Source organism: Festucalex cinctus, chromosome 20 (genome assembly GCF_051991245.1).
Source record: "Festucalex cinctus isolate MCC-2025b chromosome 20, RoL_Fcin_1.0, whole genome shotgun sequence".
In the NCBI taxonomy this organism is placed as follows: Eukaryota; Metazoa; Chordata; class Actinopteri; order Syngnathiformes; family Syngnathidae; genus Festucalex; species Festucalex cinctus.
The window spans coordinates 18567635-18585000 of NC_135430.1; the positions used below are offsets into that span (position 1 = coordinate 18567635).

Genomic DNA, 17366 nt, shown 5'->3' on the forward strand with positions numbered 1-17366 from the left:
TAACTACTGTTTATATTTATTATGGACGTTCAATACCACTTTTTTTTCCGGACCAATACCAGTAGGTGTACTCAAATCTTGAGTAGTCACTGATACCAGCAAGTACCAGTATTATTAATACTGTTGATCAATAAAAATGTCCCCAAAAAATATCAATCCCAACATAGCATTTTTCCTTTCGTTCGAATTTCTAATTCCTGATAAAAAAATAAAAAAATGCCACTAGAGGGCAGTGTCGGCCACTGTCTTCACTACCAATATGAGAAATTGCTATCTGTGCTCATATCATTATGCATGGAGGCTGGCCAGATACTGATATCAGTCGCCCTCTTGTGGCCATAGGGAAATAAAGACTTACATGCTTGATAGATATCCATTAAGATCCAATTCTGTAAATATATGTATAGAAATAGAAAAAATCTAAACGAAAAGTTTCATTTACCAGATGCTCAATATGTTGCGGTTTTCACATTCTTCTCTTTATTATTTTTATTTTTCTTTCTGCTAAAAATGACCAGGAAAGAACGACATCTTCGGCGAACCGATCAACCTGTATGCTCGACCGGGCAAATCCAACGCGGACGTGAGGGCTCTGACCTATTGCGACCTTCACAAAATCTTCAGGGAAGACGTCCTCGAGGTGCTGGACATGTATCCTGAATTTGCAGAGCACTTCTGGAACAACCTGGAAATTACTTTCAACCTCCGTGATGTGCGTTTTATACTCTCATTGTTTTATTTTATTTTAAATTATTTTTAAATTGATTATACAGTCAATACAATCAAAAATATATATTTTTTATTGCATTTATTAAATGAAATGAAATGTATTTCATTTATATTGCTCATATTTGATGTTCTATATTCAGACCAACATGATCCCAGGCTCTCCTAGCAGTGATGAGTCGAAATGTGGCGGGTTCAACAAATTACGCAGACGGAAATTATCATTCAGGCGGCGCACAGAGAAAGGTGACAGATCCTCAATATCTTAGAATAAGATGTTCTTCTCGTGATACACTTACATAAACTCCTCAACATTATTATTTTTTTTCTTCCAGATGACGCAGATGTCGGCGAAATTAAAAAGTCTCACAAGTCTGTAAATAGGAGAAGAGAGAGAGAAGCGGCCCACAACCAAAAACGTCAAGAGGCAGCAAAGAGGCATTATCGCAGTTCAGTGTCTTCCCATTCCAGCGGTGATGAGGTACAAAAAAAAATCAACTTTTTTTTTTTTTTTAAATAACATGATTGTGTCGTGATCTTTCAAGGGAGAAGAGTCCGTTGTGACCAGCCTTGCTCCGTCATCCGCCATGTTGGAGAGCCATCATGGGCAGGCGGCGCACAAAAACTTCACCGAGAACGCAGACGGGGATGGCGAAGTCAAGACGGGCAACACCTGCAACGCGTTGTCAGGTAACATGTTGTTGAACGTCACCTGATCGTTTGCATTCTCCTCTCCTTTTTTTTTTTATTTTTTTTTATCTGCAGGCGCCCTCTCGGGCGTGTCCAACATCTTCAGTTTCTGGGGGGAAAATCGCGGGGGCGGTCAGTACCAGGAGGTTCCCAGCTGCAGCCTCGCCTCCCCTCCCGCCCTCAGCACACCTTTGCACAGCTTGAGCCGGCAGGAGCGCAACCAGCTGGACACGCGCCTCGACATGATGCAAAAACAACTTAACAGGTAAGCAACATATTAGCGACAGAACGAGCTCCAACCGGATTTTCAGTTCGGTTGACGATGAAATGTCGCGTGCAGATTGGAAACTCGCATGTCAGCAGATGTTGGAGCGATCATGCAGCTGCTGCAGAGGCAGATGGCTCTGGTCCCCCCCGCCTATAGTGCTGTATCATCACCGCCTCAGGTAGAAACCGAACAATGTACACTTCATGCACAAAGCCTCACTTGGGGAAACGTTTGTATAACTCGGGTGTCTCGACCAAAAGAAAATGTTGCCAAGAAAGTCAACGTTCTGAAGTTAATAATGTTATCTGAATGACAGGCCTCACCATGCGCTGATCCAGGTACTGTAGACAAACTGGTCCCGCCTGTTACACAACTGGAGACAAACAACCTGACCTCCTTATCACAGGTGGAAAAGATTTCTAAAACTACTACTGTTGTTTACATTGAACTCACATTCTTGTGTTTTTTTTTTTTTTGTTTTTTTTTTTTGTTAATTAACTCATTGACTGCCATTGACGGAAAAAGACGTCAAATAATGGATTTTTGCTGGGCTGGCAGTGAATGTGTTAAACACAAAGTTCCAGTATATTTTGTGATTACATTGCAGCATCGTTTTTTTTTTTTTTTTTTTTTAACCTTTTAAGGCAAATTTTGCTTAAAAATCTGTCAATTTTGGTTACATCTCATCTTAACTCATTGACTGCCATTGACGGAAAAAGACGTCAAATAATGGATTTTTGCTGGGCTGGCAGTGAATGTGTTAAGTAGCAAAACTAATTCTCAAAAAAGAGGCATCAAGCTGTTTCATACCAAACCTTCATACCTTAATTTGCCTGCAGACCCTTGATGGATGGATGGATGGATGGATGATGGATGGATGGATGGATACTGTATTTTACTGCCACCCAGTGGCCAAGTTGAGCACAACAAAAGGCGCTGCAATGAAATGTTCGAATTCTGTACATTCCATTCCATGAATGCTATTTTTTAAAATGGACATCACATAAGTATTTGTTGTTTTTTGGTGGGGGAGGGGATGGTGAGGCTCCAACAGATTCCATTCCATTCATTTTAATGGGGAATGATGATTTGAGTGTTTTAAAAAAAATGCAAGTTGCAGAATTTGTCTTTCGTTTTTCATGGCGCCACTATAATTGGATGGATGGATGATGGAAGAATGGATAATGTATGGATGATAGATGGACGGATGGGTGGGCGGATGGCTGGAGGGGAGGATGATGGCTGGTTGGATGGCTGGACTGATGGATGGAAAAATGGATGGATGGATGGATGATTGACAGATGGATGGATGTTGGATGGATGGATGGATGATTGACAGATGGATGGATGGAGTGAGGATGGATGGATGGATGATTGACAGATGGATGGATGTTGGATGGATGGATGGATGGATGATTGACAGATGGATGGATGTTGGATGGATGGAAGGATGGAAGGAAGGAGTGATGATGGCTGGATGGAAGATTGATGGTTGGATGGCTGGACCGATGGCTAGAAAGATGGATGGATGGATAGATGGATGGATGATTGACAGATGGATGGATGGAGTGAGGATGGATGGATGGATGGATGGATGGATGATTGACAGATGGATGGATGTTGGATGGATGGATGGATGGATTATTGACAAATGGATGGATGTTGGATGGATGGATGGAGTGAGGATGGATGGATGGATGGATGGATGGATGATTGACGGATGGATGTTGGATGGATGGCTGGATGGAAGATTGACAGATGGATGGATGGTTGGATGGCTGGACCGATGGCTAGAAAGATGGATGAATGGATAATGTATGGATGGATGGATGGATGAATTGATGGATGGATGGAAGGAAGGAAGGAATGATGATGGCTGGATGATGAATGGATGGTTGGATGGCTGGAAAGATGGATGATGGATTGACGGATGGATGGATGGATGGATGGATGGAATGATGTTTGACAGATGGATGGTCGGATGGCTGGACCGATGGCTAGAAAGATGGATGAATGGATAACGTATGGATGGATTGATGGATGGACGGACGGATGTATGTATGGATGGATTCCGTCTGACACTTGTTTCTCTTGTTTCCCCAGATGTTGGACTCTCAGGACTTTGAGGAGTTCCCAGCCACGTCTCCCGACTCTGGAGAACCGCAGGACTCGCCCTTGATGGACACCAGCCAGAACCAGCGCTCCTCCTCTGGACTGGACATCTTAGGGCAACATTTGGAGCTTGAAATCGGATTGGAAAGCGCAGCCGCGAGCACTCCAGAGCCAGCGGTCGACTTCCGTTTCGGCAACGGCGCAGGATCGGCTTCACCTTCTGGGATCAGCTCGAGCCTCAGAAGAACAGGATTGGAATTCAGTTCCCGGTTGCGTCTCGACGAGCAGACGGCTGCGACGGGGCCGTTTTCCCAGGATTGTGAAACCCAAAGGAGGTTGTCTCTCCAGGAGTCGCAAACGCCTCAGGACTCACGGACACCACAGAGACACAGCTCGGACCCGGGGGGGAGCTAAGGAAGAACCGACGGTTCGACGGTGAGAGCGAACGCGGAAGACGGATCCTACGGTCTCCTTTTCAAACTTTGGAGCCACAAACCAGTTTGGGGTCAAATAATGTTGACGCCTCTTCCACGTTTCTTCCCATTCCGCTTTTCAACGGGACAACCGTGATTGAAACTCCCCAAAAAGAGCAAAGAGGTGCTCTTGACTACTCTCAAAAATGACAACAATCCTACAAGAGTATCCCTTTACTGAATCCAGTCTTGGATGAAGACACAAAAAACAGCAGACCGAATAATAACGAAACAAGTAGCCATCACGTCTTGCACTGAAACGATTCTTATGTGTCAGTGGCGCTTCCAAAAAAAACAACTCACAAACCGCTTTTTGGTGAACAACGTAGTGTTAGCTGGCCTAACAGGAAACCCGCTTCGTCCCATTGTGTCAACGCTTGCTCGCCCTCCCACCGACGTCCAGAGGAGAAAACGCTCCGCCCCCTCGATTTCCCAAGAGCACACTTGACTTGACTTGGCTGGTTTTGCACCTCAGGGGTGGCCACTGGAGGGTTCAAAAAGCCATGATTTATTTTTTTTATTTTTTTTAGCGATCAGCATATCAGCTGCCCTACCAGAACCAATGTCAACATTTTCTCACGTTGTGGGGGGGTGTCACAGTCATGGAAATTGGCGAAACCAAACGTTCACAAACCCGGTTTTCAAACTTGGTGTGCTCTTGAGTCCGCAGTGAGTTTTCGTTTATCATTGTTGAATTTGCTACCTCAGATTTCACTGGTCCATTTTTTTTTTTTTTTTTTTTTTTTTTTTTTCACCTGAGCAACCCACAATGCTTACAACTTGTACATAGCAGTCCTGAGCTACGGAAATTGAGACACGTTTGACCGTTTGCGACCAGACGAATGCGCCATTATTTCACGTACAGTACAATATGCAAACACTTGGCAAGGGACGAGTGAGTGTGCGTTACGTTTTATTATACTTTGTGTGCGTCTTTTCATTTTGGTTTTCAGTACGTTGACACTTTGAAGGCAAAATTGTCACAATTAGAGCGTCATTGCAAGCGAAATGTTTTCATGTAAAAAAAAAAAAAAAATCCCTTTAAATATGAAGTTTCCAAATAAGGTCATCTGAGTCTGCCCAAGACTTTTTAATCCTTGAATGTTTTGCGAATTTGTATTGTTAGCGAAAACATAATCCTCGGAAGTATGACGACGCTCGGACGAACAGGGTGACCGTAAACGCCGCTTCTTTAAATGAAGAAAGAAGAAATGGAATGGAGATGGGATCGTATGCAGTATGATTCATCTTTATTTATTATTATTTTTTTTTTTCCAGGTATCATTTGAATAGACGTGAGGCCATCAGCATTTGGCAGCTTAAGCTTTGCATTTTTTTTTTTTTTAATAAGCATATCATTCCCTTGCCCATGACTCGCCAAATAATATTTCGACAAGCTTTTCAAAATTTTTCTGTCCCCGACTGCAGTTCAACCGCAAGTATTGAGACGCTTTCATGGCCCGCCGCACTGCTTGGAAAGGCGGAGTCCCAATTTGTCGATTTCGGGTCGTTTATGATGCTCGACGACGTGATGACGATTAGTTAGCAGTCGGGGAAAGGAAAAAAAAACTTTTGCAATGGGTGAGCCAGCGGGCAATAGTTTTATGCTTACAAAAAACTGCTGAGTCATCGAATCAAATGTTGATGGCCTCTCGTCTGCTAAATGATACACAAAACAAAATTTGAAAAAAAAGAAAAAAAAAAGAAAAAAGGGAAATATGTATCTAGTGACTTTTGGGAGACCCTCCACGTTATTTCAACTCCTCATTGATTTACTTCTGACCAACTTGTACTCGGCACCATCTTAGATTGTTCAAGTTTATAGCTTTACTCTTCCAAAAGAGGAAATAATTTATAAATATATTTTAAATATAAAATATCGGGCCGACCCAGAAATATTGCGCACGAAGTAAATTGCGCCTCTGAACAGTGCAATCGTCCTTTAAAGTGATCTGTAGCAGCCGCAACACTTTCCATGTATGTTTCCGCACTTTAGATTTGAGTCAGTGCAAACGTTTAATCGAGACTCAGGAATGTGTCATTTGGTTCGTTTTTCTGTTTCATGATAAACAAGGAAAGAAAATCGAGTCCACATTTGCCGAGTCACAACCTTCAACTTCAATTCTGGTGTGTCAGGCGGCGTTTGAAAGATTGTTTCTTGCTGCTTGCAGGTCGGAGATTATTTATTCATTTTTGTGTCTAATTATTATTATTTTTTTGTTGGTCTGTCTGTGCATTATTTAATTAATGATTTTTAAAAATCATGTTTCTTCCAGATGATCGTGTTTTGTTTTTGTTCCGAGTGTGGTCAATTAATTGACACGCGGGCGAGCCCAAATTAATACGGTAAGTTATTGATGATGAAGCTCCTCCCATACTTAAGAGATGATTATATTGTAATTCTCACTTTGTCCTCAGCAAGTGGATGATATGACAAAACGAGGAACACAAAGTGAAATGTTTTGAAATTTTTCATCAACTTTTAACACCACATGACGCTTTAAAAAGTGATTACCAAAATTTGCCTGTGCTGGTTACAAAGGAGTATTATTATTATTTTTAATTCGAAGAATTAAAATTATCACAATGAAACAATAAAGGATTCGAGAGGAACTTTTTAATAGCCGTAAAATGTCCCCAAGTTCCCTTTTTACGGATATCATCGCTCAGAAATTATCATTTACATTTAAAGGTGAAATCAACCCAAAAACGTTATTGAAATAATATTTTGTTTGCACCCCCACTCGTCTAAACTGCTTAGTATTGTGTTTGTGGAGTACGAATAAGCAGCAAAATCCGGAGGGCGGCCATTTTGTTACTTCCTGTTGACATCATATGTAACAACCAATCACGGCTCACCTGTATTTTATTTTTATTTTTTTTCAGTTCGGTCATGTGATGTTCGCAGGCTGAGCCGCGATTGGTCGCTTTGAGCAACTGTGATGTCATTTTTAGTGGACAGCAAATGAAAAAAAATGGCCGCCCCCTGACATGGCTGGATTTTGCTGCTTAATTCATATTCCACAAAGACAATATTAATCAGAATGTTACGTTTAGACTCTTGGGGCAGCATAGAATATATTTTTAAAGCATATTTCTATAATTCTCACCAAGATTTTATGCTGCTTTTCATTTCATTCTGCGCAATCTGCCGACTCCTGTTCAAAAGAAGCACAGACTTTTTTTTATGATATTCCAAATCATTTCTATGTACAGTATGTATTTGCGTGTCAGTGAGGCTTATAACTTAGACTACTGACGTCCTATATCCAAGCAAGAAGCCAGTCAATACTCTCCTTTTTTTTTTCTTTTTTTTTTAAACATTAGTTTGGCTCTCCTTGCCATCTCATGTACTGTAGCGAGTGTATTTATTTTTTTAATTTTTTTTTATTTGCTTGTACAATAAGTCACCTAGTGGCCTGAACTGTAACTTAACATTCAGAACGATGACCTCAAATGTAGAATGTGGTTGCATCTTATTTGACCTTGTAAAGCGTCGGTAGACCTGAAGCATAATATTCAATGCTAGAGAATACATTATGTAATGCATACTGCATCTTAAACAAAATAATAATTTTTTTTGCACCGGAATGAGACGTGTTTAGTGCATGAGATGGGAAGGTGTTGAAATGAAGGATGTTTCGGAGTCTTTAAAAAATAAAAAAAATAAAAAAATAAATAAAAATACGCTTGCTAGCTCTTCCATACTTTGGAGCATTTTTTCAGCTCTATTCAACTTTCTATCCGAGTTCCAACAGACTTGTATTTGTAGATATTTGGAACACTCGAGGTTTACACAACACTGGATCTACTCGCGTCGCTCTTTGTCTGTACATACCGACTCGTACTTCTTGTAAAGCTCTCAAAACTTTGGCACTCGTATAGCCAGCACTATGCAGAAACGGAAACTTTTTCTTTGGCATGCTTTGAAATGCAGAAAACACTTATAGAGGATATTGTGAATAAAGTTATTTCTTATGAGAACACGTGCCCTGTTGAAAAAAAATAGCAGAAAGACGGCCAAGCTGAGGACTTTTGTGCACATTTTTACTTGCATGCTGCACTGAAAATCTTGCGGAAATGGGAAAAAAAAAGGATTTCACGTGCAAAAAACTGCTTGCAAACTGTATTTAGAGTGGATGACGGAAAGAGAGTCATATTTATATGATACAATACACAGGTTTATGGGGAGAAAAGGGATCGTGACTACTGTTATCTGCAACTTCTGTAATGGAGTGATGATGCTTGTGTGGCGGTCCTGGACGCAACGGTCTCCCAAGTTCAAGGAGCACTTGATTTAGGACGCTAAATGAAGTGCGCCTTAATTATTGCGATCCCTGTTTGAACCCGGTTAAAAGACTTAAACTCTTGGAATGTCTATTGTTAACACATCTGAGTGCAGTTTTTACCACACATACGCTGTCGGCTATGCTGTGTTTCCCCATAGAATTGCATTGAAATTCTGTTCAATTGAGTTGTGTGATGTTCAGGAAAAGAAAAAATATATATATATATACTTTACAAATCTGTTTCTAATTGCAGTCCCTATATTGAATTCAATTATCGAGTCACTATATGGAGAAATGCAAAGTTCATTCTTCTTATTTCATATCATATTTTGAGGGGGGGGAAATGGTGCAGCTCCAGGTTCTGATTGTGTGATAGCATCAACGGTTGACGTTTATAAAATTTCAAAAATATGTATTTCAATAAACACCTTTGAAAACATTGTTGAATTTGTGTGGAATGATAATTCAGGCATTTTATTTTTCAACCGACACTTACAGTAACCAAGAATAAGGCTAAAATTCAATTATACTACACCATGACGTCATTAACTGATTACCAAGTAAGAGTTCATGAGGTCACACGTCAAGATACCTTTTACCAGCAACTCGCCTTTGCCATTTCGGTCACAAGGGGTCACTATAGTTCAATTTGTCGTATGAGAAATAGGAGCCTCCACTACTGTTAATCCCCTTCCCTCACTTTATTTATTTATATCCAAGAGGAAATCGTGTTAAAATAAAATAGCCGAATGGAATTCAAAATGGGATTATGCCTTCACTCTTTAGCCGCAGTGACATTTGGCGTCTTGCTTGCCCCGTTTCCCGGATGCTCTGTCTGCTGCTGTCCCGGCGACCGTAAAAGGAGCCGAACTTTTCCATTGAAAGCGCCATGTGTCTGTCAAAAGTCCATTTGTTGACGACGAGGACTCTGCTCGGCCTTTGGAAGCCGTGATTGGGCCAACGCCTTGTCATGTGTGCCTAACGATTAATTTTATTGGCTGTACGTCAAGTCACTCAAATCCCAAGGCCGTGATTGGCTGCGAGGATCCACATGGGCGAGCAGGTTCGTCTGCGGCCAGGGCAGTGCTTTCTCCAGTGGGCGGACTGTGGCGGTGACAGCGACGCTCGGAGTCTCCCGACAAACTGCCAAAAAAAAAGCAGACAACAAACGGTGAGTCAAGCTGAAATACGACTGCTATGCTGTGTCTGCGTTATGAAGAAATGCGCAGGGTTAGCACTACGTATAAAGTTTGTCGGTGGGCCGCTGGAGTCAGTAGCAGTGACACGACGGTGATTTTGGATGAGTGAGCTCACATTACGGTGTGTGCAGGATAATGGTGCGTTCAGGTGCTGGTCGGGAAAGCTGTGCTTTCTGTTTCAGTGCGCAGTTGGAATGTCCGCGCCCTTGCTGGTCATTAGAAGCTGTACACGCTTTATATTCTTGTCTGTCTGTACTCCCCGTCAACACAAAAATTCGACACTTCACATGCGTTGCATAGCTGGCCGGTGGATATAGTACATGCGGTGTTGAGGAGCTCGTGTGGCGGCGAGCTTCCAAGCAAGTTACGCAAGCGAGTTGGAAGTGTCATGCTGTCTCTGGTCGATCATTCATTTGTTGTCTGAGTCTCGGGGAAGAGTTGGTTATATGTTTGTAACTGTGTCAATGCTTTTTTTTTCCCCCCCTGCACCTTTAAAAACTCTGTTAATGTTTTATAGTTTAAGTCTTCCGTTTTCGTTGTTGTATTTAAAACCATTGGAACCACTTCCAACTTCACCATGCTTCTCCAAAACACCCGATTTTCCACTCATAAGTCTATATTTTACCTTAAAACAATACATTAAACTTAATGAGATGTTCAACAAAGTCAAAACATCCTTTTTCCATTTCGTCTCATTCAGAACATTTTGGACGCAGTTTTCCAGCTAGCAGCAAAGTCCACTAGTTTTTGTCCAACTCGGGTGGCGGCCATTTTGCCACTTGCTGTCGACTGGAAATGACATCACAGTTGCTCAGGTAACGACCAATCGCAGAACACCTGTTTTCTGAAGCTGGGCCGTGATTGGTTGTTACCTGAGCACCTGTGATGTCACTTTCACTTTTTAGTTGACAATCAAGTGACAAAATGGCCGCCCCTGATATGGATTAAAAGAAAAATTTTGGGTTGACTTAACTTGTAAAAGAGATTTTACACTTTTACCTCCTCTTCCAAGCGGTTCACCTCCTCTCGGGATATCTTTAGAGAGTACAAAATTGCCATATCAATCGATTTTGTTCACATAAACGTACTCTTGCACATTTCCAACTGCAAGGGCACTTAGCATAAAAAAAAGTGACAGATACTAGACTGTATTTTAGTATAAAATTGGGAGCATCTTCATTCTTGTGCCGAGGCAAGTCTAGTTTAGCACATCTGAGTTTGGTAGACTGTCCTAAACCTCGTTGGGCATTCCTGCCACGCCCCCAGCACATCTTGAAATTTGGTGACAAAAAGCCGACTCAATTTTAGACTCGCCAAAAGAAGGTCTAAGTTGTGGCGGAGTTCTTCAACATCCACTTGCGATTTGTACAGAAATTGCACTCTGTCGTTCCATCCTGTCTTGTAGCGCTCACATTATTTCAAGAAGTTGTTCTCATTTGGATAACTTTAGACTAACTCCTCAAAGATTTAAAAATTAGGCGATTGATTCAATCTGACTTAAAAAATAAAAAATAAAAAAAATAAACCCTGAGAGGATTGTCGCGCTCTTTTGCTCCCTTCCTCTATAGATCCAGATTACTCGCCAATCCTCCCCTGTCAGTGTCAGATTACAGAGTTGGGAATCAGAGGTGGGACTGATCTAAAATCCTGAACTTATCATGAACCTGATCCTGTCACTGTAAAAATGGTCTAAAAACTTTCACGCGTCGCCTGCAGACCCGATAGGATGAGGTGCCGGTGGCTCTGAAAATTATCAAAAAGATCATTACAGCTTTTTCCCGTCAAATAAATTTATATGTACCTCAAATGACGCAGAAATGCACAAACCTAAATTGATTATACTGGTTACTGGTTTGGTCCGTAACGTCTAAAAATAGAGCAGGCACTCAAGAATAGGCTTTAAAAAAATAAATACAAAAAAGTAGATAATTAATTTCTTTGACTGACTTTGGATTCCAGTCAGTTTATTGACTTTAGATTGGATTACTAATGGGCGTCCTCTCCTGTGCATTATTAATTTATATGATTTTACCAATACACAAACCATGGTAATGACTTTGTTGCTTCCCACGTTATGACCAGCTGTGGACATATTTCTGAACAACGTATTTTGTTATGTGTGAAACAGCACTTCGAAACACAACGGGGGGATTTGAATATCAAAGTAGACAATTTGGCATACTGTACGTGTGAGTGCTTTTCCAATTTATTTATTAACTGTCATAAAACCAAGAACAGACTTTCCAGCATTCCACCATTCAAGTCAATTTACCTTTTTGGAAGGGAAAAAAAAAAAAAGTACTTGTTTCCTCAGCCATTCTAATGAAATACGTAATCGTCCATTGAAAATAGGATTTGTGGTTTTTACAGAGCATTATCGCAAAGGCAGCCCGAAACAGATGTGTCTGACCAGGTCGCGGTGTGTGTGTGTTTATATTTGCAAACACCCCGGCGTGTATGTTGAAGATGAATGTTTGAACTCTGAGATTGCGTGACAGCGGCAGATTGACTGAATGAAAGGATGGAGGGACGGATGGCGAAGATGAGCGAGATGTCGCCTGTAATCCGCAGTCACAACAGCGGCAGCTGGAACAGAGTGTCAGCAAGCGGGCTTGGCCGCCGTTATCTGCCCCTGCCCGGTTGCAACTGGAGGTGGGGGTCACTTGGCAATCAACCGGCATGGAAAGGTTGATGGAGGGACACGCTTGAGCATTTCCAGTGGAAATTCAGTGCTTGAACAAATTCTCGGATAGTTCGGGAAGTTTTCGACTCCTGTAGAGCTAAGAGCTCATACTTTATTCTCTTGGCTAAACAGGATAAAAGTTATTAAACGGTTTAAGCGCGAAAATAACGTAAATAACCAAATAAGTAGCCAGGTATTTTCATGTTTCCGCTTTGTGTTTGTTTTGGAATGAATCTGACCTCGTTGTGTGTGTGTCGTTTATGCTGCGATGCATTCCAGTGCAATGTGTTAAGCCCGGGCCAAGCAACAATAGGGCATAGTTCCCAAAGAGATACTGTGTGTAAATGTGTTGAGCTGAAACCATTGTGGTCATACAGGCAATTCATTCATTCATTCATTCACAGCGTGTCCCTTTCCAAGGGGAAGGGAGGGGTGGACAAGTCTACCTGTCAGTATGCTTCTATTCAATTCGTTTGGAATTAGGAAAATTCACACGTGAAACAAAATTGCATTCCACTGATGGACAGTTCGAAATAAAAAAAAAAAAAAAAAAAAAAAGTGTTTGTGGAATACGAATCAAGCAACAAGCTCCACCTATTTTTATCCACCTGACATCACGCTGACAAATCATGGCTCACCTGTTTTCTGAAGCTGGGCCGGGATTGGTCATTAGCCGTGAGCAACTGTGATGTCATTTTCGGTCGACAGCAAGTGGCAAAATGGCCGCCCCCTGAGGTGCATAAAAACGGATGGATTTTGCCGTTTAATTCAGATTAAACAATATTAATCAGAATGCTATGTTTAGACTAGGAAAGGCATATAAAACATATTGTGGAGAAAATTTTGAGTTGACTTTAAAAACATAAACGAACTATAGTAATAATGGGCACAAGTCTGGTTCACTTAAGAAGAGAAAGCTGAGTTCTCCCGATTTTAAACATAAATATCCAAAGTTTTTAAAAAGTGTTAAATTACACAATTATATCACATCTGCAAGTAGTTGCTTGTGTCAATTCTGTGTACTGTGGCTCAAGCTTCATTGCTTATTTCTGTTTGAAAACAAAATGTGTTATTGGTTGCTTTAAGCTATCTTATGAACGTACCTTGCATTATTAATATGCATAATATGGGTTATTGAATTATGTATGCTTAATGTACAGTGCACATCATTTAGAATAGGAATGTTGTTAAATTATGTATGTTAGTGGTATGTTCTTGTTCTTTTAATTTTAAGTTTGTAAAAAAGAACTTTCTCTATTTCTATTTGTAGGATTCACCTTAAATAATTATGATCATATATATATATATATATTTTTATGCTGCCTTTTGTGTTTTGTGTAGGAATAATTGTAAATAAGTTATCATGCATTTGCTGCAATGAAGACTGCTTTGCTCTGTTCACATTCACATTCACATAGCCTGGCTTTTTTGAAGATGACTCAAAAAGCTGAAGAACCACAACATCTAACGCAGCAGAATGGTTCGAGCCAGTCTGCTGAGGTCGCTTGTTTTCCGTTAAGAAATGATTGCAAATTGACCGCACATACTCAGCAATCTTCCACTCACATGCACAACACATACACAAACAAGTACACTGTGTTCCAACTATGCCTGCATTTGCATTTTCAGGGTTGTAACACCCATGTTAACTAGGGGCGTGGAAAACCAAATAAATAGAGAGGGTGAGGAGAGGAATCTTCAGAGAGGGCAGGAGTGAATTGTATCAGTCAGTTCCTCTCCTCGCGAGCCCTTTTTGTGTCATGTTTAATAGATGTCAAACGGGTAACCCTGACAGTTTGCATAACCAATGTAACCACATACTTTATTTAGCATTTACACGACCACACGATGTAATCACTGAGTGTTCTCCTGCGCATGTCATTATTTTGGTCCGTGTCACATCATCCTAATTTATTGGGTTTGCATCTGGAAGAGAAAAATGATGTCTTGGTGAAAATGAATGTCAGACTGTGTGCCATTTTGTGTGTGTGTGTGTGTGTGTGTGTGACAGTCAGTCAGTCAGTAAGTGATCATGTCCACATTTCGGTGAAACAGTTAAAAAAATGCTTGAAAATATTTGCCAAATATTATATTTGCCAGTTTAACTTAGTCATACTAGTTGAAATATCCCAGTGTCCACTTTAAACTATCCCAGGTTCAATTTTCAGGACCACACCCGACTAATTGCATTTACAGAAGTCTCTGTTTGACTTTTTATTGAACCTTCAATGTAGTTATCCTCAAGAGATTAAGTCATTAATTTTGGATTCTGTGCTTTTCGGAAGCTTTAACATCACACACACACACTTTATCCTCCATTATATAACAAGCTTCCAAAGGTGTGTGCGTGTATCTGTGTAGGCTTGTGTGCATGTGTATGTTCTTTTCTGACTTCCTTTTATTCAATTCAATTGCTACAATCGCAACATGAGATATTATACTCGCTGGAAAAATACTTCTACATGTGGGGGGTAAACAGTGACCTAAATTCCATAAATATTGTGAAGAAAAAAAGTAGTCATCCAGCAATTTTTTATTTTAAATAATTATTATTTTTTTAAATACAAGAAGTAGGTTTAGCAATGCCTGAGCAGGGACAGTAGAAATTGCAGACCAACATTATGGCTTATGAGACTAATTACAACACAAGTCTGTCTTCCCTCCTCGGGGAGCTGCGCCACTCCCAGCATTGGATAACAAGCCAGAGGCATACGGGCGCTGTCTTTGTCTCCTTCGTTGACACTTTTTTTTTTTTTTGTAAGTTTCATCACTTGTTGCCGAGCCTGATGACTGGCATGCCAACACCTTGATTCTGAAATATCTGCTGTATGAGTAGCTCCCATTGTAGTTTTGGAGGTTCATGATTATCAAGCTTTGTTGTTTATGTGATATGAGAGAGGTTTGTGGTTTAGTATTATTGAAAAGTAGGAAATATCGTATAAAAGGGTAGAGTCATTAGTCAATGATACATAGTTAGCCATTTATTGTTATGCACAGCTAAAAAATAAGCAGTTTCGCATCTGTTTGCTAGTCAAAATTTGCGTCTCTGGAAAACATCTGAATAGGAAAACAGATTTTTAGCTCATTCCAATAACTGACTGTGCCAGAGGGGCTTTACTGGGCTGGACATACACATGTTAATGTGATTATGTCATTTACGCGGGGGGTGCTACTAAGGCCACGCAAGCTAGCAGCTAGCAACAAGATTTGGTTAGCTCTGAATGCGACGAAACGCATTGTGGAGTCGCTGCTAAATAGTCCATAATAATTGCCACCACGTCAACAAATAAGCTACAGTACACTTCTTCAGCCGGTATCCCACTGAGGGGTGAGCGTTTGCACGCTCAAAGTTGCAACATTTCCTAAATGTTCACCAAAAAGTTGTAAAGGTTCTCAAACAGTTTTAATGAACATAAAGATACAATAATTCCTTGCGACAAGAAAAAACATGAAAACTCTAGATGAAACTCCGGCGAACATTTGCATACCTTGACGAACCTTGACGGGAGCGCGCATTCGCAAAGATTCGCCCCTCAGTGCATTTCAGGCTTTACAAGTATCATTCTCTATTGTAACAAACAGAAGATGGAGAAGCTATGCTAATTGCTATGCTAAGTTGCGAACCTAAAATTGACACGCAATCGTCTGTGATAAACCGCAATTAAGTGCTTGGGTGGCTGAGAACTGAAAGTTGTCGCCAACAGTTCTGCAATAGTCGTCGCCTCATTCAAAAAATGTCTGCGATTCCTACCTTCCATACGATTTGTGTGCGCGTGTGCATGGATGTGTGTTGACAAAGCTGTGATTGTGAGCCACGGTGACGAGCCTACATGGAATGTGAGTGATAGCATCTAACTCAGAATTGGCGCGATGGCAGCTGGACACACGGACGGACACTTTATGGGCGGCGCTCTCAAAAGCAAGTCAAATGTTATCAAGGATTTCGTTTGTTTTTCGTTAGAAAGTAGGTCTTAAAGTAGTGATGACCGTTGGAGGGTCCCCGGTTGGCCTTTGTGGAGTTGTGATTTTCACGGTGGGAGCACGTACGTATCACATGACAGTGACACGCCTTTCTTCCCTGCCCCCATCTGCGTTCATGATCGACGTGAACAAGGTTCAGGCTGCAAGTGCAACTAAGCACAATTCTCAAGATTTTGATCCAATTATTGACCTTTCTGTGTCAGAACCGCTTGGTAATATTTGACTTACGTATTTGCAATGTACATTTTACAAGAAAGCACATGATTGCGAGCAGTACTTAACATCAGTAAGGAAATAAACAGCACAACTAATCCCCTCAATTTAAAATAAGATACAGTCGACAGACCCATTCCCGATGAAACTTCACCATCAGCTTGTTATAAACTTGTAAAGATGACCTCAAGGGTGAATTCAAGCAGCCCAGGTGGGGTTTCATTTGTACGAAGATGTGCTTCCCCGAGTCTGAGCGTGCACGCGTGCGTGGGGGGAGGGAGTAAAGAGAGAGCGAAAGGAAAAGCCCTTTGTCAGCAGTTTCTGAACACAGTGACGGCAGCGTGAAGAGAAAGGGGGAAATTGCACACACATAAACACAATCAAACATTTTTAGATTCTGTCTGACCTGTGTGTGTACAAGCCCGCCTCCAATAAGTGACTCCTTTGTCTGCAAGTTGGCGCCTCCCACCAGAGATTCCATCAAAGTCGAGCAAAATAACGGGGGAGAAATTGGAATAATCATAAAAATCCTTTACAATCGGAAAGAAAATTAATATTGGTTGGAATATCCACTATGTGTGAGTGTAGAATTATGAATCTGCAGGGATCAACTGTAGGTTTATTTTGCAATATCAGCATTCCCCACTAGATGGCACATATGTCTTAATTACACTTGTGGGTCACATGACGTGGATGACAAATAATTTTGTGCATTTTTGGAATGATGTGATG

General features: G+C 41.0%; 2 protein-coding genes across 7 annotated transcripts in view; both read left to right on the forward strand.

The window, feature by feature from the left end:
* The window catches only part of kcnh2b (potassium voltage-gated channel, subfamily H (eag-related), member 2b), a 141056-nt gene extending 136576 nt beyond the window's left edge, over nucleotides 1-4480 (forward strand). For all 6 annotated transcript variants that reach the window (XM_077508365.1, XM_077508366.1, XM_077508364.1 and 3 more), the window contains 8 exons: nucleotides 519-712; nucleotides 870-972; nucleotides 1062-1207; nucleotides 1272-1416; nucleotides 1492-1681; nucleotides 1757-1862; nucleotides 2001-2090; nucleotides 3788-4480. In XM_077508365.1, coding sequence (XP_077364491.1) covers nucleotides 519-712; nucleotides 870-972; nucleotides 1062-1207; nucleotides 1272-1416; nucleotides 1492-1681; nucleotides 1757-1862; nucleotides 2001-2090; nucleotides 3788-4210 — 1397 coding nt within the window. In that variant the 3' untranslated portion in view covers nucleotides 4211-4480. The remainder of the gene's footprint in view (nucleotides 1-518; nucleotides 713-869; nucleotides 973-1061; nucleotides 1208-1271; nucleotides 1417-1491; nucleotides 1682-1756; nucleotides 1863-2000; nucleotides 2091-3787) is intronic.
* Nucleotides 4481-9582: 5102 nt separating this feature from the next.
* Nucleotides 9583-17366, forward strand: part of LOC144008969 (uncharacterized) — a 46437-nt gene continuing 38653 nt past the window's right edge. Inside the window, exon 1 of the mRNA XM_077508375.1 lies at nucleotides 9583-9729. The gene's annotated coding sequence lies outside the window, so the exon portion shown is untranslated. The remainder of the gene's footprint in view (nucleotides 9730-17366) is intronic.